The sequence below is a fragment of the Scomber japonicus genome, chromosome 4 (assembly GCF_027409825.1).
Source record: "Scomber japonicus isolate fScoJap1 chromosome 4, fScoJap1.pri, whole genome shotgun sequence".
Classification (NCBI taxonomy): domain Eukaryota; kingdom Metazoa; phylum Chordata; class Actinopteri; order Scombriformes; family Scombridae; genus Scomber; species Scomber japonicus.
In genome coordinates this window covers 11,984,555-12,012,227 of record NC_070581.1, presented here as the reverse complement: position 1 = coordinate 12,012,227, position 27,673 = coordinate 11,984,555, and the positions used below count along the sequence as shown (strand labels likewise).

The 27,673-nt window shown below is 38.7% G+C and overlaps 1 protein-coding gene across 1 annotated transcript in view; it reads right to left on the bottom strand.

The window, feature by feature from the left end:
- celsr3 (cadherin, EGF LAG seven-pass G-type receptor 3) overlaps positions 1 to 27,673 on the bottom strand; it is a 104,074-nt gene that overhangs the window by 25,507 nt on the left and 50,894 nt on the right. The window contains exons 7-20 of the mRNA XM_053316886.1: positions 27,532 to 27,546; positions 26,992 to 27,149; positions 24,017 to 24,180; positions 22,963 to 23,088; positions 21,633 to 21,802; positions 21,135 to 21,320; positions 18,730 to 18,840; positions 18,372 to 18,540; positions 8,372 to 8,513; positions 6,295 to 6,415; positions 4,159 to 4,342; positions 2,838 to 2,939; positions 2,643 to 2,737; positions 2,019 to 2,228 (exon numbers count right to left, since the gene is read on the bottom strand). Of these exons, the coding sequence (XP_053172861.1) occupies positions 2,019 to 2,228; positions 2,643 to 2,737; positions 2,838 to 2,939; positions 4,159 to 4,342; positions 6,295 to 6,415; positions 8,372 to 8,513; positions 18,372 to 18,540; positions 18,730 to 18,840; positions 21,135 to 21,320; positions 21,633 to 21,802; positions 22,963 to 23,088; positions 24,017 to 24,180; positions 26,992 to 27,149; positions 27,532 to 27,546 (1,953 nt within the window). The remainder of the gene's footprint in view (positions 1 to 2,018; positions 2,229 to 2,642; positions 2,738 to 2,837; positions 2,940 to 4,158; positions 4,343 to 6,294; positions 6,416 to 8,371; positions 8,514 to 18,371; positions 18,541 to 18,729; positions 18,841 to 21,134; positions 21,321 to 21,632; positions 21,803 to 22,962; positions 23,089 to 24,016; positions 24,181 to 26,991; positions 27,150 to 27,531; positions 27,547 to 27,673) is intronic.

Here is a 27,673-nt window from a genome sequence, read left to right as displayed (position 1 = left end):
TCCTTGTTCATAATTTCATAGCTCGAGCAACAGTTTGTATCTGTGAATTCAGGATGTGCAACAAGTGAGCATTAAATCAGATGAATGTGAGTGCACCCCAGAGGAGAAGGTACACTATTTTCACTTTCAACCACAACACAGGAGATAAAATGTGACAACAGCACCGTATAAACCTATAAATTAGGATAAGTACTTGCTGCTTATGTAGAACCCCAAGAAAAAGAATGAAGGTTGTCTCTTTAATTCTACGAGTTGTATATGTATTCATGAAATTGGAAATTTAAAAATCTTTCTATCAAAGATCATGTCACAAGCATCACAAGAACACACAGATGCCACTCTTTTGCTTAGATGACCAGATGTTACTACCACAGCCACTCAGTTTCTATAGCAACCCATTGTTAGCTGGATTGCAATGACATTATCAATGGCTTAAACTGTTTCAGCAGAGCAGGGTGTGCCTACGACTGCTACTGTTGTTATCAGCAGGCTAAAATCTTCCCTGTTAGCATAAATGATTAAATGCTTCCCTGTGTCAACTGTAGATATTTAAGAGAGATATGAGAACCAAAATAACATCTTTTTAACTGCCCACCACGGCCCCTATTAAATATGAATAAATCAGCTTCCAGCTGCATGAATGGGCTGGAACTGAATCATCAGCTGAAGATAAATGATTGAAAATATCGGCTAGTGTAAAATTCATCACAATGAACATCCCTCATCACTATTTCTACTACCACTAAGCTGCTACTGAGAGTAACAATACAATGTACTGTAGCAACGTGTGACAGTATGTGTTTGAATAACAGGTGAAAAGCGATTTAATATTCTGATGATAAATCACCCTTACCACAGTAATAAGCAATTTTTCATTTACTGACACATGAGCCAGTAAACTGAAACAGAAGTTTAAGAGGTAAATGCATGTGTGAATTTCCTTCTAATTAATTGTGTTGTATGGACAGCTCATTTCTTGCCAGCTAAATTTGATGTATAAGCTAAATATTTAGAGCAAAATGATATGGAGATGTCTGCTGGCGCCTTTACGTATGTCAAAACGCCAACATGCTTAAAATTATCACATGTCAGCCCCTACTCCTGCGTTTGGCACCAGGTAATATAGAGACATGACATGTTGCAATATTTCATGAGCTACTGTCACTATATCGCCATAGTAACATTACGTCCCATTTCAGAGAAAAGCTATCTCGTTGTACAATCTAGTCAGTGGGTCTGTATGCCATGAAGGTACACTATATGAATCAATCTGTTTTAAATAACAGCAGATATTTATGTTTTCTGCTACATTCTGTGCAGATGTAGAGGTTTATAGTCTTAAAATAACTTAATACAGTGCACATTAATTTGTGATGGTGGAGAAAATGCAAAAACAGATACATTTAGCATGGTTGGATATAATAATCAACTATTCCATAATGTTGATTCTAAGGGTACACTTGTCTCTTCTGACAACACTAATAAACAGAGCCGTCATGGTGGCAGTGATGAGTTTCACAGCATGTTTGTATTTTCACAAGTTAAAATCAACAGCACACACTGATTATTGTCTTTCACACTTGGCTATCTGACCTGGCTTTCAAACAACCTTTCACAACCTGCACAGTTGTTGTGTGTTCAACAGAATTTTAAATACCTCCCATCAAAATGTCTGCATTTTTAATCATCAAAAGATCAATGCAACCAAATTAGATTAACCTTGACAACACATAAGAATTATAAGAAATAACTTGGCCTTAATAATTGGACTCTGTATGTGTGATAGTGCTTCTTAAAATAAAAGAAAAAGACCTTTTCCCATGAATCTCATTGTTTCCTGTGTCTCCTGCTACTGCCTGCTCTTTTCCCAAAACTGTTTTGTATTTGAACAGCAAGGTGAATCATAACAGCCATTAACAATTATTGGTAAATAGTATTTGCAAGTAACTGTTAATGGCTGTAATGGACAAAAGAAAAAGAGTGAATGAAAATTAAAATGTAGCAGTGCATTTTTCTACCTCATTGTAGTGTGCGTCCTGAGTGGCGGTGAGTCCAAAGCCGCTCTGTTGGGTCTCGAATGTCAGGAGGCGGGACAGAAGTCTCTGTGCGATCTGCAGGTCATTGCCGTAGAGTCGGGCAGTTGCCTCGGTGACGTCACGGAGCTGGTGGGCGAGCTTCTTCTCTATGATGGTGTTCAGCTCCGTTTCATTACGCTCCAGAGAGTCAAGCTAAACCAACACAGACATAAAAGGACCATTCTTGCATGTGAGTTTTTCATATGTGAATTCAAACATTTTGTCCTACAAATTCTTTAAATTTTCAAACAAGAGAACAAGTACAATATTCCTCCATATACTGCACTTTTATTTTGTGTGCTTTTTGAACAGTTTGATAATAGTTGGGAGTTGAATAAAGTAACAGACATGAAAGCTCAAACAAACTGAAGGCAAACGGAAATTTTAACCTTTATGCCTGGACTCTGGTTCAGGTGCTGATATCTTTGTTCAGCTCTATTATTTTTTTTCTCAAATTGACGGTGTATCTATGATTTGGCTCCGACTCAGCGCTTTTCAGGTGAGGAACAAGTTGTGGGAAGCATGAAGACATGTGTTTAGTGGTATCAATGATATCGGTCTACTTACAGCAGTGTTGAGCTCCACAAATGGAGGGGAGGTGCAGTTGTAAAGATCTGGCTCCAACCATCCTCTCTCTACATCACAGTGTCTGATGGCCGCACCTGTCAGGAGGAGAAACAAGAAGTTTTAAATTTTGAAAATCCTTTCAGAAGGACATGGCATATATTGATTAAATGTATATGGGTATGAGTTTGTACGAACCCACAGAGCCTTTGGGGCATGGCACTGCAGCAGGTAGGCTAAACTTGGTTCGTGGCCACCAGATCCCCTGAGTGATGGTCTTTGGACAACCATCATAAATGACTGCAGAGAGAGAGAAATAGAAAATCATTTAAACTCATTCATATCAGTTCACTGAACTTTTCCATTAAAAACATAACAAAAAGTCACTAATGAGGTGGAAATGTTTTTCTTTTGACAGGCAGAAATGGAGATGAAAATGAGAGCGAGAGAATAAAACAGCAACTATGTATTAAAGGAAGTAATTACAAGTGGGGAAACTGGAAAGTGACAAAGCATAGAAGAGAAAAACAGAAACATAGAATTAACGTGAGGATGTTAAACAGACACTGAATATAATTAATGGTTTCTTTGTTATTTTGGGTTTGGGCACAAGTCAACAAGACCAGTTTGAAAGCCAAAAGAAGAATGTGAAATCTGTTATTAAACAGAGATGATTAAATGGGTGGGAGCTCAGATATGAATTTTCATACATATCTGTTTGTCTTTATGGATGATTTACTCTGATTGAATACTGCTTTAAAATCCATCTTGGAAATTATTATCAGAACATGGAACACAGTACTCAGGTCCTAGGGCTAAGTTAAAAACAAAAAAAACTTATATGAATAAATATGTTACTAAAGGAAATAACACATAACACATACATATAAATATGTATATAAATATAAAAGAACCACTAAGAACTATTATTATTATTTCTGTAGTCTACCACTGGCCTGGGGGCAATTCTGCTAAAGAAACAAAGAATGTAACAAATGATTTTGGCTACTGTTGAAAACCTGACAATGTTTGCCCATGAACCACAAAGGAGCTGCAAGGTAGTGGCACAGTGTTAGTTGTTAGCAGTTTTTGCCACAAGTAATTTTCCACCAATGAGTCAGTCTTCCAGTCAATAACAAATATGTTGTTTTAACCCATAATTACCACCCGCTGGGCAACTCGCTGTTATTCTGGAAACAACACAATGCAGCAGTGAGATGCTTCATTTCTCTAAGTTTTTTTAATTTAATAAATCCCATCTGCACTGTCTGCATGTTTGATGCTGAGCACAAGGACACATTAATGAATGAACAAAGAAGCCTCCCTGTTGGGTAAACCAGTAATTTTTAAATGCAGCAGTGAGATGCATCATTACCTCAGGTCTAAAACCCAGGAAATGATTTTATACATAATTACTAGGTCACAGCTAGACCTGGTGATCAATAGCATAGCATATGAGGAAACAAGAATGCTAAAAGAATAAAAAATCCATTGAAAAACATCAGTCTGTCTTTCTCACCATCACAGCCTGAATTTGTGACCTCAGCAAAGGGGTTGTCACATGCGTTGCACTGGCGACCAATCACACCGGGCCTGCACTGGCACTGGCCGGTCTCTGAGTCACATGACCGCGAGAAAGAGCCGACCGGGTAGCAGTCACATGGCAGGCAGGTGTCAGAGCCCCGCGGACGGTAGTGAAACTCCTGAACACACACACACATACACACGGAGGGCACATTAGGCACAAGTAGACACACAGTTCAAACTCTGTCAGACGAATGTAAAATATCACAGCGCCAAGAATAGTGCCAGCGATTACATCACCACATGCATTAGGGCAAGATTTATACAATGGAATAAAAAAAGACAGAGACAAGAATAAAGGAGCAATCATGCATGCGCCATGTGTAAAAGAGGCAGAGGCAAAAAGTAGGGCAGTTATTTATTTGCTTGCTGAACCTGCATTAGAATATTTATATTTAACACTGCGCTTCGGAAATAATGAATGATGGTGTTACAGCAGGGGACGACGGTGCAGCACCACCATTTTTTGTTCTCCCACTTCAAAAATATGGTGTTGCTTGTTGTTACCTCATTCGGATGCTGTGACCCTCTGTGCTGATTGAGGTACTGTTTTCAAATCAATCTACTGAAGGTGGGAAAGTTTATCTGTGCTCACTTTATATCTCAGTTTAAGATGTGTATGTATGAGCATGACTTCTGGCAGTTTCAAAGCTCATCATGTTCCAACATTCAACTAACACCAGGTGTGATGTGACAACTTAAAGCCTGCAGTGCACACACTCTGAAAATGGACTTTAAAGTGAAATAACAGCCATCCTTTATCTAGTTAAATTTCATTTTTCACTATTTGCATATTCATAGATTTTTGAGTGAGGAAGAAGGGCTACATGTCATTTGAATATGGTCATTTTAACTTTTTTTAATGGAAAAAACCTTATCAACACAAATCATTATTCAAAGCAGAGTATTTTGTCTTAAAACATGTCTTAAGGGGAAAGCTTCTAATTAAAAAGCACGAAAGATTATGTCTGACAAGACTGTCAGTCTGAGGATGCTTTTAGTTGCATTTTACAGTTGAATTGCACAGTTAATCTGACGTTACTTTATGGTGTAAAACAAATTACAGATACAAATGTGCAAATGCAGAGCCCCTTCCCACAGTTAAATCTTCTTTAACAACATGTGGAAGAAAAATCAAAAACACTTCACAAAAGAACAACAGGAGAATGAGCAACAGTGTTTGTGAAATGTGAGCTTAACACAATTCATTTAATTACCCTGTGCTGGTCATCATGATTTAAAAATTAGATATATTTTTGAACTGCAGATAAGAAATCATTTACTTCAGTGTTGATTCAGTACAGGAACAATAAATGCATGAAAGAGGGCTAGCTGCCATTAGGATGTACACTAGAATATTATGTATGTAGGCGAAATGAGAACACTGAGTCTTACAGAATGAGCATAACACGATGAGAGAAAGCTTTCATGTCAATCAGTTTTTATAGAGGAAGGCCATAGAGCTTATTGTGTGTGTATATGTATATGTGTATATGTGTGTGTGTGTGTGTGTGTGTGTGTGTGTGTGTGTGTGTGTGTGTGTGTGTGTGTGTGTGTGTGTGTGTGTGTGTGTGTGTGCCAGGTTTATATCTGAGGTCAATATCAGAGATTAAAGATTAGGGTCAAATGTCAGACTAAGCCTTGAAAAAAACACACTGGTTACACACAAATATTTCAATATACTGTACACACTCACACAAGGTAGAAATGTCAATACATGGGGATGATCATTGTATCATGTTTGATGTAGCTGGTATGTCTGGATTAGCCTGCAGATCTATCGGACTGTGAGCTGATTACAGTGCGTCTGAGTTAAACCAAACTGGTCTATAGATTTATACCAGTGAAGTCCTTCTAATCCAAACAGTATCGCTGGTCAATGTGTGTGTAGAAAATATCACTTATACAGAGAGTTTGTTACCTGTTAAAATAAAAATACAAAAAGTAGCTACTGCACTGTCATTGTCATAATCAGATACTCATGTAAAAACATGCTCAAATAACTTTTTATATGTTGCAAATTGAAATACAAACCAAAGCTGCAGTGTGTGTTTGTTGTGTGTTTTCTTACCTTGCAGTGACAGTGTCCGCTGGTCTTGTTACAGTCAGGGTCGAAGCCTTTATTGGTGTCACAGTGACATGGTCCACAGGTCGGAGACCCCCACCAACCCCTGGGACACTGGTGATCAATCCTACACACACACACACACACACACACACACACACACACACACAAACGAAAGTGAAATAAGTATGGAGAGAGTGAGAGAATATTTCAACAATGTTTTTTTAAACTCTTCAAAGGGGGCATACTTCCCTCTGATTTCTAACTAACTAATGAGTTGGGAACAAAGAGATGAAAGCAAAGAGAACCAGTAAGGGAGAAAAGAAGGAGGGGGATTAAACAGAGAAAACATTAATATTGAAAGGTGGAGTGAAAAAAACTAGTAAAAGAAAAATAGTAAAGGGAAACTGAGGGGTTAACAAAATACACTCATATTCGACACAAATATACGAATATACACAATGAAACACACTACAAAAGAATATACACTTATTCCTAGATAAATATTACACAAACTAAATCATATGCACAGCCATAGAGAATTATCAGTTATCTAACAAAAGTATGAAGGACATATTTTAATGCTTTGTAATATATTCATGAGTAAAAAGAGCAAAACTCAATAACTCAATTTTGCTGCTGCAGCCACACCTGACTGATTCTAGCTTAACACATTTTCATTCATTCATTTTGTCAAAGTGCTAAATTTCCGCTCCTGTGAAGAACGCCTCCGATTTTGTCACTCTGGTTGTACAAGTCACTTCACTCTTTTATTCCCTTTGCTCACATCTCACTAAATCTGCTCTCCTTCTGCTCACATTGTCTAATGGATCACTGAGGAGATGACATTCTTGTGTGCATCTCTTTATCACTCCTTATGTGGCATTTTGCAGAGAGGATTTAGATATCAGTGATATTGGTAAAATATTAGGATTGACTCTGTGTCTCCAGAGATTTTATATTACATCACCCAAAAGAATCAGCTTTCCCGAGTGAAGCATCAGTCCCTGCTGGTCTGCTTAAAGGGGTTAAAGGGGACAAGTACATCCAGAAAGTCAAATTCTTTGTCATCATAACTATGGGAGGGAAAGAATAGAAATACAGGCTGGGAAAGTAACCTAGTATAATTGTCACCATATCATTTATAACCATTTTAGCTTCAGAGTTGATACAAGTTCTCATTTTTTGAGATGCACCTGAACGTATAGCAGAGCTGTAGCTACCAATTATTTTTTGCTCTTAATAAATAGATGAAGTCCAGTTTAAATGAGCACATTACATTTGACAAGCTGCATTTTGAAAATGTGTGCCTACTTCTTGAAAAAATAGGATTAATGCATTATTAATATTATCATCTATTTCTCATGTTAGAGTTACAGTAGCAGGGAGCAACTTAATCTAAGGTCTGCTGAGTAAATATTGATCAGGCGCCTGCGTTCCAACAACCTATCAAAGAATTTGATTAATGAGCCCGATATTCTAACTTTAATATCTTAAGAAAGAGGTCAAATTAGAGTTGTGGAGGGAGGGTGGGGCACATCAGTGGAAATTAAGAGATAGCGAGACTTGTAGAGACAGTATATTACATCAGCAGCCGACAGCGTGCGTCTTTGCGAAAAACACCCACTCACCGGATCAAAGGAGAACATCTGAGACACAATCACACACAGAACAGATCACAGTAAAGCTCTGTGGATTTCACAGGCAGGAAGGAAAGAAGGACGGGGTCAGGTCGGGGTCACGCTCACTTTGCACAGTTTACGCACACACATGTAACTTTAATGTGTTTTTTGTGTGTGTGTGTGTGTGTGTGTGTGTGTGCGATATTACATTAAGTCTACGCTCATCCCACTGTGGATTACATGCAAGGCTGGAGATGTGGGACAACAAGGCTGAACTAAAGCTGGCAAGACACACACATACACTCACATACACTCACACACACACACACACACACACACACTTGAACAGAGCTTAGCCAGGCTACAGGCAGCATCAAAGAGCTTTATACCGTGCTGGCATCTCTCATAGGTGAACTGTAGTTCAATTGTGAGTGAGTGATTGAGTGTGTGTGTGAGTGTACCTGTGTTGGCAGTACTGTCCATAATGGTTGTCCCCACAGTCACAGATGTATCCATGGGAAGAGCTGGGCTTCCTGTGGCACTGAGCTTCATTTTCACATGGATTCAGATGGCAAGCATCAGTGCAGCTTTTCCCATAGTAACCTGGGAGGGAAAAAAAAGAGAGAGAGAGAGAGAGTGAGACACACACAGAGACAGAGAGAGAGAGAAAAAATAATTTGAAAATGCTTTTGGCTGTAGTGGATCTGTGTGGGGGTTGCCATCCTACAAGTCAAATACAAACAACAGTTGCTAAATACGTGTTGGAGGAAATGTAATTGCTGCCTGCTCTATACTGACTGGCAAAATACTGAATGTTTCTCTCCAAGAAGTGTCACAGAGAGGTGGGTGGATGGGATGGTTGGACAGTACAAATGTCAGGATTTTAACACTGGAGACTGGCATTTCAATTCCTTAGGGAAAGATCTTTATAATAATAAATATATATCACAAGATAAACATAATTTTTATAAAAGCTTCTGCACCTTTTCTATATTTATCTGAAGTCTTGATCTTTTCCTAACCTACTCTAAATGACAAAACCACAACCATAAAATGTTAATCCTTTAGTTCTAAGGGACAGATATTGTAGGTACAAATGAAATAAGCTGACAGTGCAGTTTTGCAGAAATGTTCAATAGGAACATTTTATCTTGGTAATAATAAGTCTACAGATACATCAAATGTGAACATTTCCAGTTTAAAGTTCCACTTTCAGAAAATGAAAATAGTCAGAGGTAGTACAGCACATAAAGCCTGAGCAGTCAAAATGTCCTTGAAGAATTTCCCTTATATATACACAATCATAATACGAGAGCACAACAACTTTTGAAATTAAATTATGCAAAACATCTCTCGTTTCCCTTCCATGTAGCAGACATAATAACCTGTCACTTTCCAAGTACACATCTCAAACATCAAACAGTGATTATCACAAACGTCTCCCTTACTACTCCAGCTGGGCAAGCCACTGAAAAACAAGCCACAACTGTGAATTACAATTCTGTCATCCACCGTAACACAAAGCTTCCTCTGAAAGAAAATTAGCATCACTGCTTGAGAAAAGGAAACCACATTGTAATCTATCTCAATTTAGCAGAAATATCTCCAAAAAACAGGCTGAGCATGAAGAAAACATGAAAATGAAAAACACGAAAACCTATAAGTCACCTCAAAGAAAAGTTTAACGACAACAAAATGTGTTTTTAATATCATAAAAACCTCTGTGTGATCATAACAGCCCATACATTTTCAGGTTAGGGTTAGGGTTACTGTAGATTTGTAAATAACCCTAAGTGCTACAAAGCCTGCATGCTACAAAAAAGAAGGGATCCAAATCAGGTGGAACCGAAGAAGAAGCGAGTTAAAAAAAAAATGAAACCATGAGACAAAAAGTTCAAAAACCTCTCTACCATAATAACACAGAACACATAACACTCAATAAAAACCGAGACAGCACATTTCAACGCTGCTAAACCAGCCACTTCAACAACGTACAGCACACATGTTTGACACGGTAAACGACGCCGTCACACACTTCAATGCAATCCCCAGATACTCAACACAAATACACCAGCCTCTTATATGGTAATACTGGCCAGCACATAAAACCTCTCTTTAATCTAATGACTAAAGCAGAATGCTTCACACACTCTTTGAGGTGTATTTAACACAAATAAAGAAGGCCTCACAACCCAGACCTGTTTTTAATTTAAAAGGAGGATAATTGTTGTATTGAGTCTTTAATGTACCTGTATTAAAAGTTGGATTAAAATATTAGAACTAAGCTACACCACAAGATCCCACTTTCATGTTGGGATGGGAATAAATATGGTAAATCCAATAAAATCACATTCAGACTGGCTAAGAAGGTATGAGTAGACTTAAAGATGATTGGCTGGTATTAATAATAATGTAATGACAGTGAATCCTTATAATGCAGCAGATCCCAGGAATGTAGGTATTTGTTGCATCAAATATGATTTATTAAAAGAGCGAGAAAATGCAACAATAACATTAGTGACAAGATGTTTACACCTCAACTGACTTTGACCGTATTACAGCATGTAAGAAACTAAGAAACTAACAAAGATCAGGAGCCAAAAGCTAGAGACTGGAACAACTCCCTTTTTTTTGGAGTAACCTTACTCTTATATGGGTTAAATGTCAATATTCATGATCATATACTGCATATCCTATCAGGGGACTCCAAGATACTGTTATAGGCATCACACATTAGAACAAATGATCTCAGTACAATATAAAGATGTGGATGATAACAGCTATACCCATGAATAAAACATTTTTAAAACTCAATGAGAAATGTTTATACATGAACACAGCCATCTGTTATTGACAGTGCTTCTCAATGATGTTTGTGTTTATACTACAGTGCTGTAGATATATATATAATCAAACAAGTTCACTTTGGGTCATAAACATGACTGTGACACATTTACACGAAAACACCTTCAATTCAAAGGCCTGTGCTTTCTCGACGGTGGTCACGTTTTGGCATTTTTCATGTCTGCAATCATGCTAGTATTAGAGTCGTGAAAATGTCATTTTTATATAAAGAGACAACTCGGGAGGGGTTGGGGGGGGGTGGTTTATGCTCAGCATGTCAGAAAAGCACTCATATTTTCCAATTTCTTTCTTTTTGAGACTTTCCATAATATAAATATTCTTCTAAGCGCTGCAAAGATCCACATTTATATGACTTGTAGATGAAAAGTGTCCTCATGGTTTAAATGCAGATGGTACAAACAACAACAGACAGCGGTGACATTTCCAAACGTCTCACTCACCAGAATATCTAGCCTACATCACATCATGCAAACAGCAATGACTGAGATTAAAAAAAAACCCTCATCTCCTGCATGGCCCTGAAAACCAGACCACTTACCTTGCCACCTTTGACCTTCAAGAGAGCAAGTAACATGGAAAGACCAATTCACACCTTAGTGTGAGCTGACAGCACCACTGTCATCCACAGAGACTAACTGACACCAACCTTTATCCCTCTGCAAACTTTGATTATTAAGACTCAAATAAGACCAAACAAAGAACTGATGGAAGCCATAATAACCATCAACAGAAAGTATTAACCAGAAAACACACACACACACACACACACAGAATTTGAGTCAATGTATTATTGTAGGGATGAGTATTGGTGCTTTCACAAAATTTACACAATGAAATGTTTGATTAATAATCATCAGTAATGTGGATATAATGACTAAATGGATAAAAGCAAATAATAGAAGAGCTAGAGCAGTCTGGTAAGTTCATCATTCGTCATTTGCCTGTAACACCAGGAAAAGACACTTATGCCATATCATGATAATATGATATCCAAAATCTAAGATGATATCCAGTCTCATATCACAATATTGATATACTATTGATATATTGCCCCGCCCTATCATGCACAATAATAATTAGATCATAAAACTATTTAAGAGTAACAATTCCTTACACACTGATAGTAACCATCAGTTAAAAAAAACTAAAACAGAAAATAACAACACAAGATATTCCATTTTGTTTCACTGATCACTCTCACTTTTTTTCACCAATAAAAATATCTGTCTCACACTCTATACAATAACCTCTCACCCTTCAGCGAGCGCTTTCTGCTCTGAAGCCACCTTTTTAATTTCACAGCACCGAGAAGGACGTCTCTATAGATTGAAGTGTGACTGAAGTATGTGTGCAGCTTGTTGAGGTCTGTTTCCCTCAATCCCTCTGGAGCTGACAGACCTGTGTGAGGTATGCTTTTAAGTGTCCGTCTATAGAAAATAGAGAAACCACTCTGCCTTTATAAAGCCTGTGGCCTTGGCTGCAGCTTTAGACACACACTAGCTTTCCAATGACTCCTATTCTTTAAATATCATTCTCTCTCTCTTTCTATCTCCAGCTCATTCTGTTCTTTGTGAAACTAAAACCACGCACATACATTCAGCTTTGCTTCCCCTCCTACCTCTAACATTTCCACATGACATGCCCCAGTAGCCTACTGGTTAAGATGCATGCAATATAAAAGCACACCATCTGCGGTTGGAATCCAGCTGTAGTCCTTTGATGCATGTCACTCCCCATCACTCTCTCCTTTCAATTCCTGTCATGTCTCCACTGTCATGATAAAGACATAAAATGCCCCCAAAAAATATATAAAAAATACCTTTCTACACTATTTTTTCATTTAACTAATGCTTCTCTGTCTTCCTCTTGCTTGAAAATATTTCAGGCATTACACAAACAAAAGAGTGAAGGTAATCACATGTATTGTTCAGTTTTCAATTATTCAATTCACAGTTTCTTTTCACACGCAAACACACAGGTATGATCATATGATTATACACACACACACACACACAAATTGTGGCTTATTTGTTATCTCATGATTCCCCACTCTCCGTTTCTGTCGCTTTCTCTCAAACACAACCACACACACACACACACACACACACACACATTCAATCATCTTCTATCGGCCCTATACATCTTTACACTTTCACCATGGCAACTGACAGAGAGAGAGGCGACAACGGCCTTGGCAGTTTTCAGATGCTCTTAATGACATTGGCCTTGTCACAACAATATGGGAGAGAAAAGAGGCAATACACACGGATAGTGAGAGAGAAAGGGAGGCTTGTGCTTGTAAGAACAAAGAGTGCTCCATCATGTGTGTGCATGTGTATGTGTTTGACTTTCACATTCAGAGTCAAGAAGTGTCTTTGAAAAGTTTTTAGGCCTCTCGAGCTACACAAACACGCATACACACACACACATACACACACACACACGCATGCATGCACACACACACACACGCACGCACACACACACACACCAACAGTGTGACTCACAGCGTCCTAACTGGCTTTAGACACTTTACTGTAACACAACATCAGCTTGACTTCTCCTCAAGACTACAGTCGGGAAAAGACGATGAGTCATTTGGTTACTGAACCATCAATTCATCTGCAGTGTATCCAACTATCTTCTTTCTGACAGAGGAAACACTGTGGATGTCAAAAATATCCAATAAAAATGTGTTGGTGGGAAAAAAACTGAATGATGTGTGAAAGCGTTGTTCACTGAATCAAGTGTGTGATATACAGTAGAAATGTGGTCGCTTGCAGTGAGAAGTAACGCCCAATTAAATGCTGTCCTATAGAGCTGATGGGCATCTTTAAGCCATTGTTTTTGTATTGCAGTACATTTATGGCCTTGGTTCAGTCTCACCAGTCTCAGGCAGAAGGCTGCAGTTTTCAGTCATAAAGCTCTAGCTGATGAAGAAAGAGGAACATAGTAGGATATTTTTCTCAGGAGTTGGTGGAGGCTCATAAAAGAAGCTTAGAATCAACTTAGCATCCATCCCATAAAATACTTCATTTGTGCATTAGATCTGTTAATAGGTGCTAATTGGTTTGAGTGACTGTTATACTATAGCTAACATTTTAGCATGACAATACGTCAAGGGTGTGGCTCAGCTGGTTTTGGAGTCTTTTTGTACCCTAATGATGCAGCTATAAAGCTAAATCATAATATAAAAATGACCCACAATTCAGAATGATTCATTTTACATCTTTAAAAATATTGGGATCGAAACTAATGAACAGTGCATCTGAATAAAGGACTGGCTTGTAATAATGTATTCACCATCATGTCCAGGGTTCAAGACTTAAAGATCCAGTTAAATGGTTTCATCTAGGGAGTTTGTTTTGAGAAATGTGTTAAACTGATGGTCGTGTATGTTGGATAAAAGAAATAGGAGGTTTGGTGTGAAGTTGAAGCTTAATGTCTCAAACAACCCAGAGAATAATGGTAGCGAGAATAATGGCGTTATTTATATCTTATAATAATAATGTATTCTATGTTAGTTTGAACCAGAGATTTGCAGAACTTTCGCAACTCATAAAGAACTTTTAATTAAAAGAAAACTTCATCTGTGAGAGTGTGAAAGAGTCCATTTTTTTTTGCAAGTAGGCAACACTTTCTTCAAATAGCAAATTGTTCATTTTTAGACAAACCTCACTTTATGCCAAACATTCTTTTAATACAGCAGCACAACAGCGCAGAGTACCTATATATTTCTAGTTTTGATATTAAACCTGATCAATAAATGACATTTCTAGGTGAAGAGTCATTTGTCACAGGGAATGACTTTGCCCTGATTCAGCATCTTGAGGATATGGGTGTACTGTAGGTTGGAACACAGGAAATACAGCTTGAAACTCATAAATCTCTCAGTGTGTTTTTTTTTTCCCCAGAGGGACTGAGCTTAATATACTGCAGCTGCACACCACACCCCTCCACCCAAACGGAAGAAAACTACTTTAATGCACTTTTCTGACAAACTCCATCTGAGGAAATGTTTACTTGACATTTGCTGTCTTCAATAACTAATCATTGAATAATAAAAACAGATAATTACTCATCACTGCAGTAAAAGGAGGTTACGAGAGTTCTGGTTACCAAACTATGAACATACGCTTTCTGCATGTTAGATTTTAAACAGTTCAGGGAACTCAAGCAGACATAAATCAACATGGCTGTAATTTATCATATTAAATTCAAATATTCACTGCAGTGAATCAGCCCGTAGCAACATGGCAGCAACTGTCACAAAACACACAAACAGACACACACACAGGCTAACATACAGTACACTTACCCACAAATGCACAAACACACTAAGTAAGGAGATGAGCGAGCAGATGTCTTTGTGCTTTGTCATGCAAAACCTTATCTGTGTGTGTGTGTGTGTGTGTGTGTGTGTGTGTGTGTGTGTGTGTGTGTGTTTTCCAGGATGCTGTACTGAATGAATCAGACGCACTGTCAGTTGCATGAGAGACCCATTAGGCTAGTTTGAGCACCAGGCTAAAACACACACACACACAAACATGAAAGAGAATTATTCAGAGTGCATCTCTCTCTTCTTTTTTTCTCTCTGCTTTTATTAAACTTTGATTTGTCTCTAAGCGACACTCATTGTAAAACACTCTCCATTTTTAATGCTCATTGTGCTGCTCAAAGTTAATGATAATGAGTTCAGCTGTGTGTATTTACAGTAAATAAGCGCATGCACAGGATGTTTGTGCATATCTTCTGAGTATGTGTGTGGTTGTGTCCATGTGTGAAGGCGTAAGGGTGTGTGTGAGTGTGCCCTTCTCTGAATGTGCGCTCCACGTTAATAAGTCAAGGTGTTAGCATTAGCTTGCGGGCTGTTGCAGGATGCTACAGGGATAGCGGCGCCTCTGTGCTTCCTCCCCCATGCTGCTAGACCTGAGGCTCTCTCACTTTAACACAGTATCTTCTCCACGCAATACACACTCACTCATTCTGCAATCTCTGCTCAAAACTTATGCTCTTCTTTCCAAACTTTTCTTTTCTTACCAACTTCTCTTTCACTTTCTTCCATCATCTGACATCATTTGCAGCTGAAGGCACAACAGACCTTTAATCAATGACCTTGACTTTGGCTTGAAAATTAGCCTTGCAAAGCAGCACCACTTTGACTAATGGAATATTATTATTTTTTAATTTAGTTAAAATTCAGGGAGGGCTGAATGTTTAGACTTAACCGCATTGTCAGACCAAAAGCAAAAGCTTCAATCAAATCCTGAGTCTAAATGGACAAACCCAAGTTATCTATTGAGTGAACCGTTTAAAGCTTTGTCTCAATCTCTTCCTTCAAAGGATTCACAATGCTTCACAATTTTTCAAGTCTGTCTTAAAACAACAATCAAGTGTCCAAATTAAGATTGAAACAGGCTTTCTTTTCATGATGAATCCTCCTGTTCCTAATATCCTATCAGACAATCCCTTCATAATGCCCTTACAATGTAAGTGTATAAATAATAAAATGAGAATAAAAGTCCCTCTAAAGTAAATGTGTCAGATATCCACTTGTTATGTCTAACTCAGACTGCTAAGACTCATATAAGCTTCACATTAACTTTTAAATGGCTATGTGGACACACTGTAGATTTTGACCCCCATCACTTATATTGAAAGCACAGTTTAAGGAAATCTTTAAATAGCCAGTAAGAAGAGAAGGGGTGATTACATTCAGGACAACCTGTCTCAGTGTTCATATGGACACCAGACTGTTATTTAAAGACAGACTTGGAAAAACTGTGAACCTGTCCTTTAATCCTTCCTGCTTAATTACAGTCAGACTTGATTTGGCCACAGTGGATTGATGATTGTACATATCTTAAGGCACCAACATGCACAAATACTAACAATAAAAGAAAAGGGAGTGATCCATTTTCTTCTTTCCTTTGTGTTGTTTTAGCTTAATGTTATAGCTTTATGATGAACGCTACCACCCTGTAGCATTCATCATATGTTTCATTATGCTCTGTTTCCTGCAGATGTGGCATTGGAGAGTCCCGTACATTATTTTACATGACATTATTCTGCACTTGATGAGCGAGACACGTTTGAGTTTCATGAGAAAATAAGAAAAGTAGTTTTAGAACCACTTGAGTCTAGATGATAAGAGGAAATCTATACGTATACTGCAGCTCAAGATGCAGAGAAGGAAGGTGATACTGAGACAGAGGGTATCTATGTCCTGATAAATGAATTTTATTTTATTTTCTCTCTCGGTCTCTCTCTCTCCTAGTTTTGTCTTTCATGTGGTTCTTTTTTTTCTTAAATTACTTGCCAATCTCTTGTCTCCTCTCTGCTTCAATCATAAATAATCTCCTTTAATCATCTCTACTCAGTTGGTCTCATCTCTTTAATCAATACCTGTAGAACTCAACTGCAGTGTTGCATCAGTAGTTGCTAATAAAGCTCCAAATAAGTGTCAAATATCACTCTAGGTCTGTCATGTTCATTTGATCTCACTTCTATGATTTGTGTGTGTGTCTATGTACATATATATGCCAGCTATGTGTAGATCTATTCCCAAACGTGTCACCAGTGTTTTCAGGCTGTTTGAGTTGACTTTCTCATGCCCTCGTTCTTTTCTTCATCTCTTCTTTCCTATTGCCTCCAAACTTTTAGTGTTTATCATACAGCATTTCTGTCTGCTGCTTCTTTCTCCTCATTAATTATTAACATTTTCAATCTCTCTGTTCCTCTTCTGCTTCTTTTTCATCTTCCGATTGTTCTCTTTTTGGCTTTTCTCTGCTGCTCTTATATCAGTTTTCTCTCCTCTCTTCCCCTACTTCTCCACTTTTCTCCTCGCCCTTTAATCAGGTTCTTCTCCTCCACATTTATTATGCCTCATTATATTCACCTGACTAAGGAGATTTTGGAAGTTAGCCTCCAGTCAGTCTCTTTCTTTCGGTCTCAGGTGGATGGGAACTCATTATGCCTTCCTAAATATCTGTTTAACCCAGTTAGAGTATTGGCACCTAGGCAGACATGGCCATATTATAATTACTCCCCTTTCGTCAGCTGGCTGCTTTCATCACCTTCTCACACAAGTCTTCTCTTTCACATCCAATGTGTAGGGGGTAGCATGCATGCAATTGTACTTCCATTGCTATCTTTGAACAACATATTTAACATGTTTTGGAGGATAAAATGCAACACTTAAACTGACACAGCACACAATCACACTGCCATTCACAAAGCTACAACATTATAATTAAGAGAAAACCAAATCACTTACAGTGCTAGAATGGCTACCAGGCCAAAATCAGCTTTCCACAAATTGTATATTATTGAGCTTCTTATCAAACACCTGTCATTGTCATTATCTTTAATTCACTGTCCTTGTTCTCACTACAGCCAATAGTTATTATGTTACCATGCACTTATAAACAAGGATATCAACATCAACATATCCTTATTTTCTTAACAAAAAGTCAGTCCCACTTCTTTTGTTAAACCAAACCCGGGTGCATATTTTTCACCCCCTTCCTGAATGATATAAATTGTCACAGCCCCTTCAGCCATGTCTAAAACACCAGCATCATCTCTCTGTTCACTCACCTGGTTCACATATACAGGAGTGCCGCTCCCATTGGTCAGAACAGCGGCTGTGGGAGGGACAAGGAGACGAGACGCAGGGGTTGCCGACATTGCAGCCGGTCTCCACTTTGAAAGCTCTGGACGGGCGAGGCAAGGCGGGGGCGTCTGGGCGCACCCCCAATCGAACGCCCTGCAGATAAAGAGTTTATGTTACGGAAAGGAGTTAGAAACAAGAAATTGACAGCTTCATGCATTTATTGAGCTACCCCAAGACTCATTTCTTAGCACATTTCTCATCTCTAACTTGTTAATATTCCCAGCTTCACGCCACCGTTACATCAATAAACATTAAAAATTCCATCCGTCCATTCGTTCTTACCTGTATACATCCTCTTATCCCATTCTGAACCTCTCCAGAGCCCAGCACTCCTCCCACATGCAGATGTTTCACCTTCAAACCATGAATCTCATTTCCCACTATCACTGTTCCCTAATAGGGAGAGAAAGGACAGAGGAGGGGGGACAGATGGAGACAAGAGGGGCAAAGATTATTATTAATAGCTGTATGCATACTGAATACCTGGACAGAGGGCTAACCCTAACCCTAACCCTAACCCCCATTTGAATGCCATTATTTGACTATGTACACAAACTTGATAAACTTAGTAATTTATGATATGAAAATATAAAGGTCCACCATCAAAATTATATAAACCAGAAAGTGTTTTTTAAACTACAACTAAACTAAAAGATACAAATTCATTTCTGAGGATGGTATTGATTTTTTCTTTTTTTCAGATCATCGACTGAAAGTCATGATTTTTCTATCTTTTAATTTACTGCTATATCTTAGAGTTGTCAGGTTATAATGGAGTTTATGTCTTTCTAAGAGGAGAGGTGGGAGAAGGAGAAAGTAGACATCAAGGTAAATGTTTTAAATCTATAAACTGAACGACTGACTATTTAATAAAAAAAACAATAATATACAATCAAGGTGGGGAAGGTCAATGCTCCAATAATGTCATTGGCAGCGTTGTGAAGCAATGTTGACAAGAAACTTAGCTCGCAACAACCATGAAAATAAAATCGATGAGCCCCATATATCAGTGATTTAGTATAATGGAGGGTGAGGTCTGGCTGATGAATGGACTGTATTTACAGTATATAATACCTTTCTAGTTTTTCCATTCAAAGCACTTTACGCTGCATGTCAATATTCACCCATTCATACACACATTCATGCACTGACGGCAGAGGCTACTATGCAAGGTAACCATTTGCTCATCATTAGTAATGCTCACACAAACACACACATACACACACACACACACACACACACACACACACACACACACAAAGGCACAGCCTTCAGGAGCAATTTGAGGTTCAGTATCTTGCTCAAGGACAATTTGACATGCAGACTGGAGGAGCCAGGGATCGACCCAATGGCCTTCCAATTAGTGGGTGACCAGCTCTACCTCTGAGCCACAGCCGCCCCCCTTGATGACTGCTGCACACATGCCAAAGGACTTCTACTTACTGTCTAACTGGCAGCTAATTCAGGTTTTCTTCTATATTTATTCAGTGGGTTATTTGATGTACTACGATAAAAAAGATGACACAAAACTTGCCAGCAGACACATTAAGAATTAAATCAACTTGAAAACAAAACTAAAAACTGGTATTTTCTTTTTTAAACAAAGCCAAAGATGAAATAAAAGCGTGTATGCTTTTCTAAGTGCATGTTCCTGTCATATGTACCTACCTCATACAAACACAAGCGCGCGCACACACACACACACACACACACACACATATCAAAGAGACATTATCCAGTACAATCTGAAATATTAATACACTGGAGATTAAGAAAACCAGGATTAACCAGCCCACATCTTAGAGAGACTGAGGAAATCTGTGTTTCAAAATACAGACACCAGCTTATAGCAGGAAGAGAGATAGGAAGTCTGTTTATATGAACAGATTTCGGATTACAGGATATTACATGCAAAAAGGATTTCTCGCCTCCATTCATATTAAATCCTTTACAATTCCAATTAGAGTTCACTGCTGATTAGCCTGAATAATGTTGTTCATCACACTAACTGCAGATTTCTAACAGCCAAATTAAATCAATCCAAGAACTAGAACTGTCTATTTCTAATTGAACACGGTCAATTAACGTTGTGAATCAGTACTGAGTAGTGTTTGGGGAAAAAAAAGGACACCAGGAAATTAATTGTTAAGGGAAATTAAGTCTTATTGATTTGCCAAGCAGATATGATGAAAACCTTGGAAAACCTTTATTAACTTAAATCTGTAGTTGGAGAGAAAAAGATTAGTTACTAAAGAGCAGAAAAAACGAGTCACCTAATAACTACACGTGCTGTATTTTAATACTTTAATCGGGCTTATATTTAGATAATTGCTTTTAACATTGTTCATTAATTTTATGTCGTGTTCATTTTTTGTACAGCTGACATGTGTAACAGATGTAGCAGATGGGGTTTGGGATGGTGCATGTCCCTGTTGATGTTACTTGTGATTGTTTTGTGTTGTTGTATTGTTTAATTTATTATCCTTACTATTACTAATGTATTTTGTTTTGTTTAAATGTTGTTACTTCTATGTTTTGTGCCTGAGGACCTCCTCGAAAACAATATGGTGCATCTCGAGGGGGTTTGTCCTTTAATTAAACTTTGAAATGATTAAATAAATAAATAATCTGCAGATGTACTGCCCTTAAAAATGAAATCTTATGTCTGTTTGTATCTCATCTCTTACCTGATACAGTCCAAAGTCGAGCCGTAGCGTGGCCACATAGCGAGTTTCACGACCGCTGCGTACGTCTCGCAGCTCCAGTTGGAGATCATGCCACCGGCCGTCTGCCACCTGAACCTGATCCAAGCGCAAACGCACCGGTCTGGCCGGACCGCGGGTCACTGAGAACACCAGCTGACCATTTGTCACCTGCGGGAGGTCAAAGAACACAAACACACGTACACACACACACCAGAAGAGAGAGATTGAGAAAAAAATGAGGTGAAAAAATATGATTCACTAACACTGAAAATAACCTGCTTGGTAGGTAGTGTCTGTGTGGGGCGTGAAATCCAACATCTTGGCTGCACTCCTGCCTACATGCTGCTATTTCAAGACTGTCTTTGGAAAATTTAAACTGAGATACCAGATGATATGATTGTCTTAAACATACAGAAAGATGATTATATAGTATTACACCATAAAGACAAAACAGTCCTACATTAACCATGGGGTGCCCACCTGGAACAACAGGCTTGTGTACTGGCCAGCCTGGGCTTGCAGCAGTGTCCCCTCTTTTGCTCTGGTTCTGAACACCAAGCCCAGGTACCAGGGCGTGGAGATGGTCACGTCGTTCTTCAGGTCCCACCAAAGGGCGCTGTTACCCAGGAAACGATGAGGGTGTGGCATCACTGAGGTGGAGGGTAAGAGAAAGAAATTGCATAAAAGGTATCACGAGCAGTCTCAGGATGTCATACTAGTTAATCGGGCTCTGATGTGATTTTGTGAATTATCAGTTTGTGTGTGTGTGGTTTTTGTGCAGTCTATGTGGGACTAAATCTGGACGTGTATCACTCATTGACTGATTTATAAATAAGTTTCAGAACTTGTAAACATTTTTCTTCTGTCTTACATTTTATCCCATAAGCGCCTTTTGCTACATGATTTCCCCAGTGGTTGACTGTCTGTGCTCCCAATCAAGACATGTTAGTCAAGCCCAAGTATAGTAAATAAATGTAGTAATTTGTCATGATACTATTGGTCTCAGTGTGCTGCAGATGCAATTATTCAGTAAATATCCAAGATTAATGGGAAGATCTCTCTGCATACCCATCTATCATTTTTTCTATCAACTTTTCTTCTGTCAGTACCTCCGCGGAGGTCGTAACTCATCAAACCATCCAATCATCCATAAACATGCATTATACGTTTGATCTGAGGAATAAAGGCAAACTGCAGACAGAGGTGTGAACTTTAATGAATGACACAGCACTCCTGAATGTGATCTTTTGAAGTATTAAAGTGTGTTTCCTTGCTACTGTCGCCAAGTGCTTGCTCATGGAGAAATGTTGGATCTCTGTGAATTAAAGAGTACGGTCTTGACGTGCTCTGTGTGAAAAGTGAACTGAGATAACTTTCTGATTTTACGTTATATAAATAAAATTGACTTGACTGTAATTTACTTGATGCAGACCATTATAACAGTTTTCTAGCAGTTTCCCCCCTATAATTTAACCAATTTAAAAGTAATGTGTAAATACAGCACAATACAGTGTGAACATTACCTGGGGCATTTTAACATCCATAAATTATTCCCTAATGAGGCATAATGAGTGGCGGCAAACAAGGCCACTGAAGATCAAAATGGTTTGGCCACATTTTTAAAAACATGATGACTGTCATCGCCATTGATATTGACCCCAAAAGTGCCAATTATCTCAGCCCGATTTGTGACTGATAATTATACCAAACTAACACAGTAAATGTGACATTGTTAAAAGGTTGCCACTGGTTAAAACCATAACAAGTAGGACCATAATATGAAATAAACTCATATACTGTAGGTTCTCACCATGGCTGCAGTCTTTCCCTCCGTATCCTAGGGGGCAGTCACAGGAGAAAGTCTCCCAGCTCACCCTGCAGGTACCTCCATTTTGACAGGGATTGGATTTACAGAAGGGAAGCTTGGCACTGCAGCCTGTAAAAAGCAATAGCACAGGTAAGTCATCGATAGCATTAATCAGCAGCCAAACTGAACACTTTGCTGTTAACTTTATCATTCTGAAGCTCTTAACAAGTGGAGTATAGCCAAGTTAGCTCAGGGTCTGAAAATTGAAGCCAATGTGGAAATTACTTAAACCTGCATTATATCTTATGGCCAGTAGGGGGAGACTACACTGGCAATGTTTAAGAGAAAATCAGCTTATTCTTGTTTGATTTATTACCTCAATAAACAGTTTCCTAATGAGTTTATAGTGTCAATCATCTTCTTCAATACATTATGATGTATGACATTTAGTAAATTATGGAGTATAGTCATGGCCGTAGCTGTGTTATTTCAGTGTCTTTTCAGTCCATGAAATTGAATTGTAACATTTTAGTCACCTACAAAAGTATTTTTCAGCATTTGTTTGTACTAAAAGACCCTCTGAGGAGTCGGATATTCAGTTTTTTCTGGCAAGTACATTTTGTTTTAATGGCCTAAAGCCTGTTTCTTCACTGGCAAAAATTAGCATTAGCATTATCACGGTTAACCATAGACTGTAAATGCACTGTGCTAACCCAGCTAGCAGCAAGCGTTAGGGCCTGCTCCCTGCTCTCGTCCAAATATGGTCACCTCTGGCCCAAAAAAATTCAAGATGGTGACGGTCAAAATGCACATTCAAGGCTTCAAAACAGGAGTTCCCAAACAATTGGGTGACTTCACGGTGGCTATGAATTTTATTCTTTTTACAGTTGAAGTCTATATTTATAGTACATTTACAACACCTAAAGACAACGCTCATTTAATTAAACATGATTTGTATTAGTTTCTTTAATAAAATCAAGGGCCTTTGTAAACATCCTAAATGTTATTCATGTTTCATCAGTCTTTTTTTCCTCTCAATATGTTTAGCAGTGCTGACCGGGAAGTGTTCCATTGTTAGCAATGAACCCAGCCAAGTCCAGCGGCTTGTTGTCAATGTGCAGCTCCTTCATACAGCCGATAAACTCCCTGGTGCCAAATGGGAAGTTGTCTGGTACGTTGGGAACTCCGCCCAGAAACAATGGACCAGTCAGGTCCAGAGATCTGAGAAACAAGGAGATAAAGAGAAAGGCTTGTAAATTTGAGGAGGAAAAAATGAACCAGGAAGAAAAAGAAAACATGAGTGGAACATATGCAAAAGGAAAAGGGATTGAAAAGACCCAGAGATTTGTCATCAGAGGTAAATGACAAAAGGAAACCAGAATCAGAGAATAACGGTGGATGTTGAGGAGAAATTCGATTGTGATGACAATGACAGTAGAAATGGAAACAGCAGGGAAAGAGAGAAATTGAAAAGACAAACAGACAGACAAAGGGATAGATGAACAAACAGGAGATTAAACGTGAGTTACAGCAAATATCAGGAGATAAGAGGTAAAGGTGGATGACAAGGCAGAAAAAGAGCAGAGAGAGGAGCAGCAAATATATGGAGGCAGATGTTAGGGGATGGTTGGTGAGAAATAGCAGAAGCAAGCTTACACTCAGAGAGAAAGAGCAATGACAAAAGGGAGATGTGGAAGCAACCGGGGAGGCAGATGAACAAATAGGAGATTAAATGTGAGTTACAGCAAATATCAAGAGAGGAAGAGCGTAGAAGCAGACAACAGGACAGATGGAAGATGAGCGGAAGGAAAGAAACGGGGGAAATGTGAGGAAGATGATGATGGGGATGGCACATTACAGTTATGAGAAGACAGAAATGGCTGTGTAGTCATTTGGTGAGCACTATCTTTTTCCCTCCAATGTGGGTTGAGGTTTTCCTTTTCAGGTTGCTTTGGCGACACATGCAACGCGTCACGTCTATAAACGGTAGTGGAATATGAGTGGAATTGAACAGGGAGGATTCACCAGGGAGGAACTCAGAGACAGAAGTGGTGATGAACAAACAAGAGATTAAGTGAAAGTTACAGCGAATATCAACAGCGAGCACCATTAGAAGGGGATGTCAAGACTGAATAAGAGGAGGGCGCGATGTTAATGTAGAAATGGGAAGCAAAAGGAGGAAGCGAGCGTTGAAGCGTTAGTCTTGGGCCTTCGTCTTTTGATCTGTCTTCTCTTCTCTCAGCCTCACTTAGCGCTGACAGAACACAGCCAACGTGATTACAGCTTACAGAGGCGAGGCCAGACATCAACGCTATGACAGGCTGCTTCTTGAATGCATGCAAGTGTATGTGTATGTGTGTGTGTGTGTGTGTGTGTATGTTTTATACACTTATTGGCGTACATGGAGACATTATTAGTTGTCACACACTAAGTAGAGTGGGCAACAAAACTTTGACGAGGTCAAACAAAACTTAAAAGCACTGGATGGATTTAAAGCTGTCAATTTAGATGTTTTGGTTGTATATAGGAGAATGTGTGAGAGAAGCAGGCAGAGAGTAAGAAACGATACCAGGCAGAATGAGACGATGAGTAATAAGACCATCAAATAGATATGGACATGAAGGAGCATGAAGACGTGGAACAGACATGCTTCATTAAAGCCTAAGGTCCCCACAGATTATCCCTCTAGTCACCTCTTCACCATGATCTGACATTCAGCAGAATATTCTCCAACAGCTACAGTCCTAGTCAAAGTTTGAGTGGGATTTTAACAGATTAGACTGTGTAAATCTGTTTTAAATCAAGTGTTACATGTACTTTGCATCAGTGATGTGCTTACAGGCCTGTGTTAACAATCTGTGAAGGTGAGACTTTAGCTGTAGGGGAATGGCATCTTAAGTCAGCATTGACAGCGGGGGATCACTCTCTCTGTTCTAATTCAATATACATTCACTATAACAAGGAACTGCCATGGTACATGTACATGTGCGGCAGAAAACATGACAAAATGACTTAGATCTTATGAGGAGAGGAAAAGATCAACATGAGACACTGGTGGGAAAAATCCCATTCAGTTTAGATGAAATAAATTAGAACATTCTGTAAGCTAAAGTGTCTAGAGTTAGTCAACAAGAGTTATTTCAAACCTCTATAGCAATTGGCTGACATGTATTCTAATCAACGCTAATAAATAATAATATAATTTAATAATAAAGCTAATATATCTCAGTATAGAAATGCCACCATTATTCTTCAATTATCACTCCACTTTATTTACCATTGTATACCTATAATCTAGCAGCCCCTACTGTACTGTATCTACCAATGGATGCCTGTGTGCTGCTGTACACACTAACGTGCTTTAATGATTTTCTACTTGGTAAAAGGTGCCTTTGAATATCTGTTAAATTATTCACAGATGATATTTAATGAAAATTGTCTTTGCAAAAAACTGGCACAACCTGTTTAAAAGCCAACCACAGCTTGGAGTCAGTTACAGTTCAAAGACTTTCACTGTTGAGAGAAAGATTTATGAGGCAAATTTACTTCACTGACATCTTTTTGAATTATAGTTAAACTGGCTGTTTAAAATCATTTCGCAGCCTGGTCATCATCAGCTATATTATGTTAATAGAGCCATAGCTCCTGCAGTTTTTTAAAGATGTTGTGATTAATTTTGGTAGACCCAGGATCTGTGTTTATGCTGCATGTCATAATGGGGATTTGTCATTTTAGTGATGTGAGCAACTATTTTAAATTAGGAGCCATGGCAAACATTAACTCAAAAAATATTTCTGTTTATTAAAACTGCACAGGCAGAATTGGATGCTTTTAACTGGAGTCTGCCAGGACCCCAATTCTTGATTGACACAGTCGTGAAAAATTGGACTGCTAGAACAAAGCATGTGTGAGATACTATAAAAAGTACACCTCTGGGGTCTGTCGGTACCCCAGTCAGTAGTCTTAAGGTTAAACAAGCCATAGGTATAAATACAGGGTGAAAAGAAGAGCTGTAAGAGAAAATAAACTCACTTCTTGTTGCTGGTTTGTTTTCCTTGTGCAGCACAGCTGTAATTTCCAAGCTGCGTACCGAAGCGAAGCGACAGTGCTGTATCACAGTCGTCAATGCTCACCACAGCAATCTTCTCATCTGATGGACCCTGGGCCTCGCCACTCATACTGCGCTTAGGCTGAACACACACACAAATGCAAGGTTGAATACAGAGTCCAAAGAAGCAAAAAACAAGACGCTATGACACTAGACATGCAAGGCAGCACTTGCTAAATCTACAATCATACACTGCATCAGCTAATAAGTTACTAAACATATCAGACTATATTCAATATCCACAATTTATGCAATGTTAGAAAGAAGAGGGGAAAATTTTAGTTAGTAAGACAAGTAATAACACACACATATAGGTAAGAAAATAGTGGAGGGGACAGACAGACAACACACTCATTCTTCTCTTACTGTCTGCTGGATAGAAAAGGAAGACAGAAGGAGATGCAGAAAAAGAAAGAGAGAGGGAAGTGTACAGTATGTGCACTCTGACACACACTCATACTCACATAGCGTGTAGCTGGCTGAGGAAAATGAAAGAATATGAAGAAAATTAAAGGAGATGTGCGGTGAATAGGCATGAATAAAATGGTGACAAGTAAACACCCACATAATGGTATGCACGCACAAACATCTCAGATCAATTCAAAG